The sequence below is a fragment of the Fonsecaea erecta genome (genome assembly GCF_001651985.1).
Source record: "Fonsecaea erecta strain CBS 125763 chromosome Unknown Scaff4, whole genome shotgun sequence".
Lineage (NCBI taxonomy): Eukaryota > Fungi > Ascomycota > Eurotiomycetes > Chaetothyriales > Herpotrichiellaceae > Fonsecaea > Fonsecaea erecta.
Genome location: NW_017387247.1, coordinates 253,950 through 266,792, shown reverse-complemented (window position 1 = coordinate 266,792; position 12,843 = coordinate 253,950). Strand labels below are relative to the sequence as shown.

The following is a 12,843-nucleotide window of genomic DNA, read 5'->3' as shown; positions in this document are numbered from 1 at the left end:
GAGGTTCTGGGAGACAAAGTGTCCGGTGGAAGAGGCAAAGAGGGTCAAGTAATATAATATACTTTGTCCATATGTCAATTAGAGAACCTGGAGTCCATGATCCCGTTGTGTATTCAAGTATGCTAGAGAGAGAGCGCGCGCGTTGCAACATCCCATCCGACGGGAAATGCATCCATATATAAACCACTTCACCTACAAATCCACTCGATGGGCTAGCCGGGGCGCCGTATGGAGCTTTGGCGGCGGCCAGAGTCCCTCTGTGAGAATCTGCGCTTCTGTATCTGCCACCAAGGTCCCGCTGGACCGCGAAGAGTCTGCCATGCCCAAAACCCTCTCTATATTCTCTTCGCCCAGCCCGAAACTGGCCCCGGTAAATCGCCCGACGAGCCAGTTCCTGGCCCAGATGGCATATCTCACAAAGACAAAGATGACGACAATGGCCACCGTGTAACAGACGACATGGACCACGACCTTCCACTTGCCCAACTCCGGGTCCAGCCATTCATAGACCCAAAACCCACCAGTTGCACGGGTCAGATACGCCAGGCCGAGGTAGAGCGACAATGTGGTCATGAGGAAAGGCAAATGCATCCAGGGCAACGGCTCCGTGGTGGGGAGAGTGATCTCGAGCAAGGCCATGAATGTGTTCATGGCGTGCACGGATATATTGGCCCAGGCGTTGAAGGTCACCGTGTACCACGGCCCGACATACATGGTGCACCAGAAGGTGAGCGTGACGAGGATCGGAAAACATGTCACCATGCTGTAGAACAAGGAATGCAAGACTTGCAATGACGGCGGAAAACGGGTATGCAGCCAACTCGTCCCCGTTTTGGCGTAGAAAAAGCCATGCGCCGCGGTGACAAAGAAATAGAACCCTTGGCCATAGTAGGAAAGGTATGTGAAGTAAGAGAAAGACCGGCCGATTGCAGAGGAGCCGATCACGGTTGTGTAGGAAGGTTCATCAACGTCATGCAGGTGGTAGATGTCGATGTTGCCAGAGAACCAGATGTAGGAGTAGATAATGGCGGTGAACACATAGAGGCCAAGCAGCACGCGCAGACAACTGTGGACGACTGGAGGAAGAGCCCAGGAGGCGACAAAACTGTGACTCTTGTCAAAAGGGGCGGTGTAGCTAAATAGACGATAGACGTTGTTCTTTGAGAACGCCATTTCACGGCGCAAATCAGGATGGAAAGGACGTTACAGAGGGTCTCATGTTTACCTGGAGTCCTCAACAGTGGGTGACAAGCCTGTTTATATCCCAGAGGTCGTCGTCCCATAGAGGCCGATCGAGTCGAGGCAAGCCATGTGCTTGAGCAGTGTCTAGACTTGTCTAAACTGCGCGGGCAGATGAATGCTCTCCACAGCAGCAGATTCAGGTGGATACCCAAAGTCACAAGCATTGCGTCTGGATAGTCAGATTCTGACAACATCTTCCATCGCAACTCTATATTCTCCCCCCCAACCTCAGGAAAGTGGACGGCTCTGAAGTCCAGCAAGGATATCAGCCAGAACTTGTGGGCCTCGCAGATCTGGGAATTTGGCGGGAGTTGTATTTGTAAATACGAGTAAACTGCAAGTCATTGGCATGTAGAAATGTTTGAATACCCCGGCGATCAGTAGCTGTCGCTACCGGCGCCGTGCTTTGGAGCATCGATGCGGCTTCTAGTGGCTGGATGATTGCGGGAAAGGTTTGAAATCAAGCCCGTGCAGTTGAGCTTCCGTGGATGGCAACGCGGAACACATATCCCCTTTGCAGTGGCTCAAGTAAATGGCTTCCCACCTGTGTACATCACTCTTGTTCACTTATTTCGTGGCATCGATCAAGGCTCAGAATCCCCAGACGGGATGCGCCTCGATCCGTGTCAGACGGGAGCGTCGCCAAGCCAGGGGGCTGTGATGAAGCAGATATCATCGAGACGACTGCAAGATCTACCGTTGACATCTCCTGACAAGAAAATGAGCTTCCTTATGCCATAAAGGCGGGTGCGGGTGATTCTGGAAACAACCAAAATTGGAGGGTCGCTGACATTGAAGGCCCGTAAGCGTTGCGTTGGCAATGAGATGATGAACTGAGATCGCCTCAGCCTCACTAGCCTCAGACTTAGGGTTAGAAATCCCCTTTGCGGAAACTCATCGGCCATTGCGGCTTCAGCCACCGTTGCGAAGAGCCACCCAATCAGCTCTTGGAGGACGATGCCGCAAGCTGTGAGTATCTCTTCCACTGCAGCAGGACAGAGGCTGCAATACTCCCTGCAACGATACAGAGTGGGCGAGAAGAGAAGAGAAATATCAACTTGTTTACCGGCCATTCTGCATGAAGCCAGCATATACCAAGTGCATATAGGCGAGGTCTAGGGAGAATGTTCCCACCATGTTCCCATGCTTGGTGGGTATGAGGTGCATGATTCATGCAACAAGTCGAGCAACAGACAAATGGGCACGTTTTCTAGTCAGATGGCATCGACGAGACTGGTTCTTTTGTCGAGAACATTTGAGCAGCTCATTCGCATTTGATATACAGTTTGGTATTGATGAAACTTTGCACTCATCTGACCATGTGTGTCTCAGGCAAAGAATGGGAACTTGCCGGAACACTGACGTCGTCGTGAATGATCTGACCGTGTCTCGGAAGTACTGGGTGGGATGAGCACGGCATTGTTCCTGCGTGCCGTGTCCATTTCGCTGGATGATGGCTAGAGTACCCTCGGTAGGGAGTATAGGCTCCCTGCGGATTGTCACCGGTCACAACTTATATTCATATATGCACTGCACAAGGATGTGTGTGGGAGGTTGGAGAGGTGGTCTTCCACTAGGTACATCTGGGGTATTATTAGCAACATGACCACCGGGCAGAGATATACGAAGATGAATACGCGTCCAGCGTAGGTTGATTTGTCGCGTGCGGTTGCTTAAGCTCTTTCGAGGAATGACAAGATCAGATGGTGTACATCTTCTTGTACTCGGTACATAATTGCGGGTTGACGATGGTAGCGTCGATGATGGATGGAGAATTTGAGATGATGGTTGCGAATACGCGTCATGACTTCCTTTAGCTGGCAGTGGGAGGCTAGCCCCGTGGCAACCATGCCTAGGGAGGCCGAGGCTTGCCTGGTCGATAGGCGACGTGATAGGCACTGACAGGCCATCGTTAGGGGTTGCTTAACGAGAGCCGGGCTTCGGCAACACACCTGTCCCGGCCCCTCGACATAATTGTCGCCCCTCGGTCGGTTTCCACCAACCCCTCACGGCCTCTGTAACAAGTCCCACCCTCCCTCCTCTCCTTCCCCCTTGTGCTGACTTTGGGCCGGAAACTGCGCTCATGCTTGTCGCAGACGTTCGCAAGGGTTCTATGCCCCTGGTTGCTCTTACTGGCCTCTCACGCCTGACGCCCAACCGTCCTCCACGTCGATATTGACGCAGGGACAAGGGGATCAATCACAAAGCCACGACGGTGTGACGCCCATCCATGTTCCAAGAGCACTTTTCTTTTTTCTTCTCGCGAAATGCTGGTAGGATAACCGCCGGATATCCCCATCACCTCGTATTGAAGGTTGGACGGGCTCCGTGCTGTGCACCTGGCATACGCTATCCCACACCAATCGATTGAGGCCTCCGGCATCCTGGTTCGGCCAAGGTTGTCTGTGGATCACTCCACACGCATCCCGGCGTTCCGATCAGCTGCACCTTGGAGGAACCCTCGATCGCAGACGAAGCACAACTTCTGTGACAAGTTCTCAAACACGAAACTGTTGCGGTCGCCAGTCCGTCCAACACAGCCTCAATCGTGCTTCCAAATCATCACCATCCCCCTATCCAGCCCTCGTCCACTGTTAACGAACACCTATCCGCCTATCACCCATCCTCTGTGTCGATCCTTCGTCGACGGATGTAAGCAGCATCGCCCGGCCGCTAACCTCGTGCCTCTGAATTGCCTCGAGAGGGTGTCATGGCACACTTCCTGATTCTTTGCTCGATATAATACACTCCCCAGTCCTGTCTGTTCATCAACAAGGCCCCGCGTCCCGATATCTTGTCCAACCTGGACGCACCTAGCCGGTCGAACGCCCGTATAGTTGATCAGAAGGTGGGGTCTCTGCGACGAGCCGGAAGAGCGTTAATTGTTTTTGGACACAAAAGAGCCAGTGGTAGTACCATATACGACAGACATGGCTGTTGCTCGAACCTGTCAGAGATGGCTGGCCATCCTCATTGCAGCGCTGGTGCTGTTATGCTCAAGAACAACGGCCCAGACCATCACACCCTCGAACAGCACACAAGATATACTTCCACTCTCGACGTCCCCCAGATTCTTGTTGAATGGCACCGAATTCCCCAATCTTCCTGCGGTACAGATGGCACCCCTGGGCCCTTATGCGCAAATGTCGCATGAAGGCTTCCTCCAAGTTCGGGTGGAAGGGCATCTGGTCAACATCGATGCATCCAACGCCAACGACATCGCCGACATGGATCAATTTTCCTACCTCTCCTGCGACCCTCAAGATTATCCTGACAACTTGGATGCAAGTGAAGTCTTCCGTATTGTGGTGAACTCACCGCGCGCCAACATCGTCATCCTATACAGCGAGACAAGTGACCATTGCACCGCAGCGGGGCTGGATGGGCTTCCGACAATCGGGGGAATCTTGACGACAACTAACCGTGCGACAGCGTCGAGGTTGGCAAAACTGAGCCTGACCCAAGAGAGTCCTGGCACAGCCACAATCCTCCCAGATCTGACGTCCTACACCAACTCCTCTGCGCCTGGATTCAATGGAAATGGTAACATCGGGCAATCTCCAACGACCGCGGTCGCCATGATCATTTTGTATTCCATCACGGGCATTATCACCGCGCTGTTCGTTGTCATCATCGTCACTGGTGCCATCCGGGCACATAGACATCCTGAAAGGTACGGGCCCAGGAACATCGCAGGCAGAGGTAGACAAAGTCGCGCCAAGGGTATTGCGCGCGCTATGCTCGAGACCCTCCCGATCGTCAAGTTTGGTGACCATCAAGATCTCCACGCCACGAAGCCAACGGAAGGTTCGGACATTGAAATGGGTTCTGGAAACACCCCCACGCCCGACGCCATCAACCAAGACTCGACGAACAAAGCTGTGGCGGGCGAAGTTGTCACTTCCGAGTCCAGCAGCGACCACACACAAGCCGTCATCGCCACCAGCAACCCCGATGGTACTGATGCCGAAGGTCACCTGGGCTGTTCGATATGTACCGAGGATTTCAATAAGGGAGAGGAAGTGCGTGTGTTGCCCTGTAACCACAAATTCCATCCTGACTGCGTTGACCCATGGCTTTTGAACGTCAGCGGAACATGTCCGCTGTGTCGGATCGACCTCAGGCCACACACTCAAGACATCGAGGGCGAGGAACGCAGAGGTTCCACCGCGACAGCGGATCAGGATGGCCAATTCCCACCGCCGCTACCTCCTGCTGGGACTGCCGACGCCACCGGTAGTCCACAGAGGGGTGGACGAAGGGAAACTGTGGCCAATCTCCGACATCTCGCTTCCGGGTCTCGAGAAGAGCGCATTGCGGCGTTGAGGCGGTTGCGGCAGGAGACGCTGAGGTCGAATCGTCCAGAAAACGATGAAGAGCGATCCGGTCTTGCCAGGAGATTCAGAGAACGATTCCGAATTCGAACAGAGAGGCGCGGGACGACGACGGAATGAGCGGCTCCGGACGTTATTTACAGGCTTCGACCGCCTGCAGTGATCGCATGATCACCCACGCATGGGTTTTGTGCTCGGCAACGATTCAAAAGTTTGATCTGTTTTGGTGCACACGATGCAGTGACGCGATGAATATGAATTTTTCAGCTTTGGCAAGGAGAAGGGTTGGAATGCGACACGACGTGAACGGCGGATACCGCATTCTGTGTAGTGTTCGATTTCATAAGCGATTTTGGGTGAAACTCGTCCATCTAAGGGATCCTATGGGTTAGTGGACTGGCATATATTTGCAGGCTGTACAATTTTTGGGTGTGGATGGACATTCTGGAGTACATTGATCCGAGTCATGGTTGGTATTCTGATATTGACTCGTGGGGGTCAACAAGGGCCTTGGTGTACCGTGGACCATGTGCGTATGAATTGATGGAGCACGAGATATATGGAAGACTCAATGATAGCGCAAATATGTGATTTGGAGGAGAATGCCAGATATCTCTACACTGCGAAGTGACTGATCCGATCGGATGCATCTATCGTCCGTCTTTGCTCTCGATATTATGGTTCTTGGGGTCACACTGCGCTTGTCTGGGACCTGTAGAGCTGTATTGCTGTATTGCTGCGTGCATCTTCCATTCACATAGCCAGATTGAGTGTATGCAATCCCGGACAGGAGCGCCTTTCTCTCTCACAACATTCTCCTTTCTCCATACTCTGAACAGATTATTTATTTATTTATTCATTTGTTGATTTAGTCTGCTTATTTACCATACATAGCATGGGAGAGAAGGACGTGTCGCTTCTTCTTCTGCTGCTGCTGCTGCTGCTGCTTCTTCTTCTTCTCCTCCTCTTCCTCCTCCTCCTTCTTCTTCCTCTCCCACGTCATGACTCCGGTCCCATCCCAATCTGAGCGATTCCGTCCTGACATGTCCGGTCCGTGATTGACAATTGTACGTACGAGTTCCTTCTTTTGCGCCCATTACTTTTGTTGGCTGGGAGGGGTGGCTTTGGCTTTGGCTTCATCGCCGTCGCTCGTAGTCTCCCATCAACGAGTCCACGCCACTGCTCATGCCGCGGGAGATCTCGTCCGTGATATCCCTCGCCGCAGTCCATCCGCGGGATCCTCTCGCGGACGGCGACGACCCGGGCCCGGAACCTCGCATCGGATCCCTGTCCATGTCCCGCTCGGCGCGGTCATAGTGGCGATCGCCTTCAGGGGCGCCACCGGGGCCACTACCTGAGAACCATCCACTAACGCCTGAGGGCATCCAGCCCGCGCCGCCACCGTCACCACCGCTTGTCCGCCGACGATCTTGCGGGTCGGCCGGCGTATTCGAGCCCCCGGTGGCTTCGTCGTAGTCGACGTTCTCAAAGGACTGCTCGCTCGGCGCCTTTGTCTTCAAGCCGCCGCCCATGGCTAAGCCAGACCCAGAGCTCGAGGGCCGCTTGCTATGCCCGCCATTCCCGCCTCGTCCGCTGCTTTCACCGGGAGCGGCACCGTAGGCAAGGTCCAAGTTCTGCTGCTCGCTGTCTAGCATCTTCACCAAACCCATCAGCCTGTCACGCTGTGCGGTGATGAAGGAGGACTTCTCGGCCGTGGACTGGCCGGGGATGTTCTCAAACTGGAAGAGGTTCGGGGGTATGGAGATGGAAGCGGCTTCGGCGGCTGCAGAGCGATATGTGCCTTGAGAGCCGGATGTCGAAGCCAGGCCGGCAGCGAAGCTCGATACCATGTTGTACACTCCCGCAGATGTGGTGCCGGGCTGGGTGGGGGTGTTCGTCCTTGCGCCCGGCATGGCAAAGCGGGAAAGGAGGTCTGATGCGTAGCTGGCATAGCCCCCTACTCCGGCTGCCTGCTGCTGACTAGTATCCTGCTGCGGACTCTTCTGGCCCAGAATCTTCTCTCGTGCCCATTCAATTGCTATGTTCAGATACCCCAAGCCCATCTGCTGCAGCTTGTCATGAGTTTCGCCAATGAACTGGTCAATCTGCCGTTCATGGTGGACGATGTAGGGTTCCAGGTAGTCCAGGTAGAGGATCTTGGCACCTTGTGTCTGAGGCAGGACGAGGTAGAGGAGGAAGATGAGGCGGAGCCACGAGTAGAAGGGGATCCAGCCAATAATGAACAGGGTCCAAGATTCGAATAGCAGGGTGAGGGAGAGAATGGTGAAGTAGATCAGCCAGGGGTGCGTTTGAGCCGGGTCGTTGGTGCGCAGTGCTTTGTAGGAGAGGTACGCCGGGAGGACGATGGTGGTAGCGGAGCTGCGTGCAGGAGTAGAAGTGGGATGTTAGTTGTGAGCTAGCAATATGTGAAAGGAGTTTGCTATTGCTGTACTCACGCAATGAGGTCTGCAATGATCCCGAACATGGTGACTTGGGGGAGTGATCGAGGGCTGAGGATGGGAGGTCAATGGCCCGGGCGTAGGGAAAACAGTGTAAGTATTTCGAGGACACCCAAAGGCAGCCAAAACGGACACAGCATGTGGCACAAGGTGGCCTCTTCAGACAACAGATGTCCTGTACGGAGAGAGGATTTGAGGAAAGCTTGTGGTGACCAAAGTCGGTGTGCCTAACAGTCAGAGGATGATCCTACGCGGACTCCGCAGTACAGGCGGCTCAGCCCTGCGGACTCTTATCGATAAGACGCGGGGCAGATCCGATATAAATGCTCCGCCGTACTCGGGACGTCATCTACGGTGGAGTTAGCGAACGTCATCCGCAGCTTCGATGTTTTCCAGAAGGGGATATCAATCAATATCAATCCGTCACTTCTTCGTCTCTGGGGTAGGGGAAATCCATTCTGATCAAGGCTGGCAATCCCGGTTTCCACGCGAAAATCCAGCAAGAGACTTGTCCTACACGTCAGCCTAAGCCTTGCTCCCTCCGGGCGAAAAATCCAGTCAGTTGACCACCCACTCGGGCTCTTCCTACTGGCTGCCTTCTGCATGCCTTTTAAACTTCTCGCCTCGGTTCCCGACGACCCTCTCTTGAATTGTATTTGTTCAGCAGCCGTCATTTCTGCCTACTGCTGCAGGTCCCCTTGGAACTACGTGGCATTGAGGTCTTTTCCACAGACCAACCAGCCAAAACCCTTCCCCTTGGGCTCCTTCAAACCGACGTCAACGTTTTCGTGAGTCTTGCTACCCAGACACCAGGGCTTGGAGCGTGGGTGGTGTGACGCCAACCGGCAAGACCCATCACTTCGTCACGGTTTGCAGATAAATTTGGCCGCTTGAAATATCTCCTGCGTTTCCCGGTCCCAAATTTCGTCGCCAACGAGAGCCATACTCTACTCAGGTAAACGCTCAACTTACTTCAAAATGTGTATCGCGATAATTTCCACCGCACACCCGTCCTATCGGCTCATTCTAATCGACAACCGCGACGAATATCTGAACCGACCTACGGATACTGCTGGGTGGTGGCCCGATCCTCACTCGCATGTTCTTGGAGGCCGGGATATGCTCCGCGAGATCCACGGGACATGGCTGGGAGTGACGAAGACAGGCAAGATTGCTGTCCTCACCAATTTCAAAGAAGACGTTACGCCGCCTCCCACCGCCGTCAGCCGTGGCGCCATCATCAAAAAGTTCTTGTCTGAAGATGTCGGTCCCGTGGAGGAGTTCGTCAGAGACGTGGTCAACACTGGCGTTGCCAAGGACGCTGGCGGGTTCAGTCTCGTGTGTGGTCACATCGGCGAAAAGCTCGCTGTCATCTCCAATCGTGCAGAAGACCAAAGTCAGGTTCCTTGGATAGCGGGGGACGTGGTGCACACAGTCGGCCTCAGTAATGCCGACTTCTCAGACCGATCATGGAAGAAGGTCACCCTAGGCGAAGAACTCATGTTGAACACCATCCGCCACAGCATCGAAAACGAAGAGACCGAAGATCAGCTGATCGGACGGTTTCTTGATCTCCTGAGTCACGAGACCCTTCCCCGAAACGGTGAACCTGACGGAGCCGGCCTCGAAACGTATATTCCCTCACTGAGAAACACCATCTATGTTCCAACCTTGGGACGAAAAGACATGAGTCAACCCCTTGCAGATGACGAGATAGCCGCCGCCAAAAGACACGAGAAAGTCGATATTGTCGGGCACAATACACCGGTCCGGCGCCACTCTCCGTCCATCAACCCTCCGTTTCGGGCTCGACAACTGGGCGTCAGCGGCCTTTACGGGACGCAGAAGCAGACCGTTGTGCTCGCTGATCAAGATATGAATGTTCGATTTTTTGAACGGACACTATTTGACCAAGAGTCGAATCCGATTCCACCTGGCGAGGGGGATGTGGATGTGAGATTCAAGATCGAGAGGCCGTCAAGTTGATACTGCAGCGTTAGGATTGGCTAGACTTGGGAGGCCGAGGCTGCTTTTGGGCTGTAAAGATGATGGAGATACCCTTGCTTGTATTTCTAGCTTGCTTGCTACACCACCAGGACCAAGTACAATATCCAAGAGAGAAATTCCTAGCTTGCACGACCCTCCAGCTTTGCCGAGAGGCTTGGGCAGGACACTCCGATGAGACTTTTCTACGAGCAGACGGCACTTCCGGTCCTGCCACGACATCAAGTCCCCCGATATCTGAGCTAAGCCGTGGAAAAGAGAGTGCTCGATGCCTGTTGCTGTTCATAGATTGACCGTATGTACACCAGAGCAGCTCCTGGACAGTTCCTGGCAGGCAGGTAGGTCTCGGCGCGACGGCCGAAGAAAGCTGAGCGAATGCGTGTTTTTATCTCTGTCAGTTCACAGATGTGGGCATTGTACGAGAAACACTCTCCGTACCATAGTGATAGAACGAGGTACGTCATGTACATTACTGTATCGACCCCCCGAACTGTATCTCGTCCGTGAGCATTTTTGCTCGGATATCTCCAGCCAGTGATTTGGGGGGGGGGTGCCGTCTGCTGAGTTCCTCCCTGGACATGATTCTTCTACCGCGACATTTGATTACGGCGTAGGGAGGGGGGAGACCGACTCGAATCTTGTATCTCAGGCCGTGATATTGAAAATAAATGTTGTTTCCAGGGTCGGTGCATACTTATTGGGTGCTTGTCTCAAGTAAATTGGACCACGCAGCCTGCCCGAGCTTGTTGAACGACTATCACTTTGTTTGGGCCAATATGCGGTGCAAAGCAAACAATGATAAACTTGTTCGCCAACCCGTCTCAGCACGGAAAAGGAAAACCCGCGGCTCAGAGCGTTGATCGGGCCTTTTTAGGTAGAAAGCGTAAAAAGGTATGTCAATTGAAGCTTGATATTTCTCAAAATCTTCAGATCCGCTAAGCAATCTATGTATATGATGATACAGGGGTTTTCCCAGCTGGCGCTCAGACCCTTCGTCCTATTATGCAAGGTTCTTTTGAGCCCGATTAGGCTAGTGCAAAAATGAGGTACGTATATACTGGGCCAGTTTCCGAGTCCGGGGCCTCTGAATAGGGGCGTCGAAGAAGAAGCCTTGTCGCTGAAAGATTTCGAGTCTCACGGCAAGGAGGCGGCAGCAGTAGTCATCGTCGTCGTCGTCTTCGTCGTCACGACGCCAGCACGTTGAGTCCGTCGTGTCCAGAGGCCAACCGCGGGCAATGTCGGAGGATTGCGCCGCGAACCACCCCGCCACGTCGCTGGCTTCGACAGCGCATGAGAACCCCACGATCAGAATCCATAGCCTGATGTCTTCATGACCAGCCCAGCCGAGTGGCGCAGGGATTTGCGTGAGGATGCCTTGCAGCATGGGCGCCATGATCTTGACGGTCTTTGCGCGCCCCGTCACGTTCATCGCAAGCAAGGTCCACATAATGATTGCGGTCCTCAGCGCGTGGATTCGCAAATCAGCGGTGGTGAGTGCAAGCAGCCTGTTTCTGATGGCCATGTTTCGTGTGGTGATCCAGTGAGTGATCTCCATCGCTCGTGACGCTGACATGGCCGAAGTTTGGAGGCGGCTCTTGACCTCGTACGACTCCACGAGCTGTTCGATCACCACTCTCAGCTCCAAGGGCACAATCTGCGTGTCTCTGTCCAGTAGAGAAGCGGCGACGCTCTCGGATGGGACAGAGGACAACTCGTGGTCCATCAGGCCAAGAATACTAGCGGGCCCTGGGTCGTAGTCAAATGAAAACAGACAGGGTTTCAGCTTGATGCAGGCTAGATATAGATCGGCCATCGCCAGCTGGCCTCGCAGATTCTCGTCCTGGATGGACATGATCCCGCCATTCTGTTCAAGGATGCTGACAGCAGCCTGGAGATGTGTCTTGGCTGCTGATACATCGTCGCGATAGCACTCGGCTGACGTCAAGAACATGATGCATATCAGTAGTAGTCTCTGCTGATCGGAGGTCTGAAAAGAGCGTGTGTCAATCCGAGAGCGCAGTAACTGGAGGGCGTTGCGCATGTAGTAGCCGTGCTTCCCCTCCACCAATGCGCATGGAAGGCGATCAATGAACTGCAGTCGACAAGCAGCGGCACTGAGAAGACAGTACATGGTAAGACTGTCCTCGACGACCATTCGCATAACATAGTTCACTGCGCTTTTGAACGTGTACAGTCCCTGCCGAAGGACCGCCATTTCGTTGGGCCACAGGGTGGGATGGTAAAAGTAGACGTAGTAATGGAGTAGACCGGCTACCGCATTGTCGATTGTGACAGATGTTGTGCCGAAGGGATCGGTCCTCAGGAGGATTGACTGACTGGTGGGAGATGGGACACGGCGCGACTGAAGTCTGTCCCTCTCGGCCTCCCTTTTCCTGTGTGTCTCACGGGCCGCATGAGCCCTGCGCTCGGCATCGTCCAGCTCACGATCTCTTCGTGGGCGGTTTGGGTGGCAGTTAACAAAGAAGACTCTGACTTTGGGCATACCGTGGGCCCAAGGTTGGCGAATCTGTCGCCGGAGTCTGTATAGAGACAGGCGTCGCAGCTGTCGCAAAGACTTCGTACCGTCCTCCGACGCGCGTCCCTCCAACAAACGTCTGTATGAAGATAGCAGGTTACTTGCTCGAATCGAACAGCACTCCCCTTCTCTGCCACACACACTCTTGATGTATATGCCAGAATTGCCACAATCTGTTGTCCCACGGCGTGACATCCTGAGTCAGCAGTAGCTGGAGATTGATTGGCGGTGTCCACCAGCCCGGCCTGAGCCAAGCTAGCCAAGGGAC

At 54.0% G+C, this 12,843-nt stretch overlaps 5 protein-coding genes across 5 annotated transcripts; 2 read left to right on the top strand and 3 right to left on the bottom strand.

The window, feature by feature from the left end:
• Window positions 1–192: 192 nt before the first annotated feature.
• On the bottom strand, window positions 193–1,173 carry AYL99_04830 (hypothetical protein; the record flags this gene model as incomplete). The annotated part of the gene is made up of 1 exon (XM_018836342.1): window positions 193–1,173. One exon carries the CDS (start codon window positions 1,171–1,173, stop codon window positions 193–195), a length of 981 nt encoding a protein of 326 aa, XP_018693195.1.
• Window positions 1,174–4,172: 2,999 nt separating this feature from the next.
• Window positions 4,173–5,696, top strand: AYL99_04829 (hypothetical protein; the record flags this gene model as incomplete). Its single annotated transcript, XM_018836341.1, has 1 exon — window positions 4,173–5,696. One exon carries the CDS (start codon window positions 4,173–4,175, stop codon window positions 5,694–5,696), a length of 1,524 nt encoding a protein of 507 aa, XP_018693194.1.
• A 1,016-nt stretch (window positions 5,697–6,712) lies between these two features.
• On the bottom strand, window positions 6,713–8,061 carry AYL99_04828 (hypothetical protein; the record flags this gene model as incomplete). The annotated part of the gene is made up of 2 exons (XM_018836340.1): window positions 6,713–7,955; window positions 8,033–8,061. The coding sequence occupies 2 exons, from the start codon at window positions 8,059–8,061 to the stop codon at window positions 6,713–6,715; spliced, it is 1,272 nt and encodes a 423-aa protein (XP_018693193.1).
• A 952-nt stretch (window positions 8,062–9,013) lies between these two features.
• On the top strand, window positions 9,014–10,021 carry AYL99_04827 (hypothetical protein; the record flags this gene model as incomplete). The annotated part of the gene is made up of 1 exon (XM_018836339.1): window positions 9,014–10,021. One exon carries the CDS (start codon window positions 9,014–9,016, stop codon window positions 10,019–10,021), a length of 1,008 nt encoding a protein of 335 aa, XP_018693192.1.
• Window positions 10,022–11,069: 1,048 nt separating this feature from the next.
• AYL99_04826 (hypothetical protein) lies at window positions 11,070–12,542 on the bottom strand (the record flags this gene model as incomplete). Its single annotated transcript, XM_018836338.1, has 1 exon — window positions 11,070–12,542. One exon carries the CDS (start codon window positions 12,540–12,542, stop codon window positions 11,070–11,072), a length of 1,473 nt encoding a protein of 490 aa, XP_018693191.1.
• Window positions 12,543–12,843: the final 301 nt, after the last annotated feature.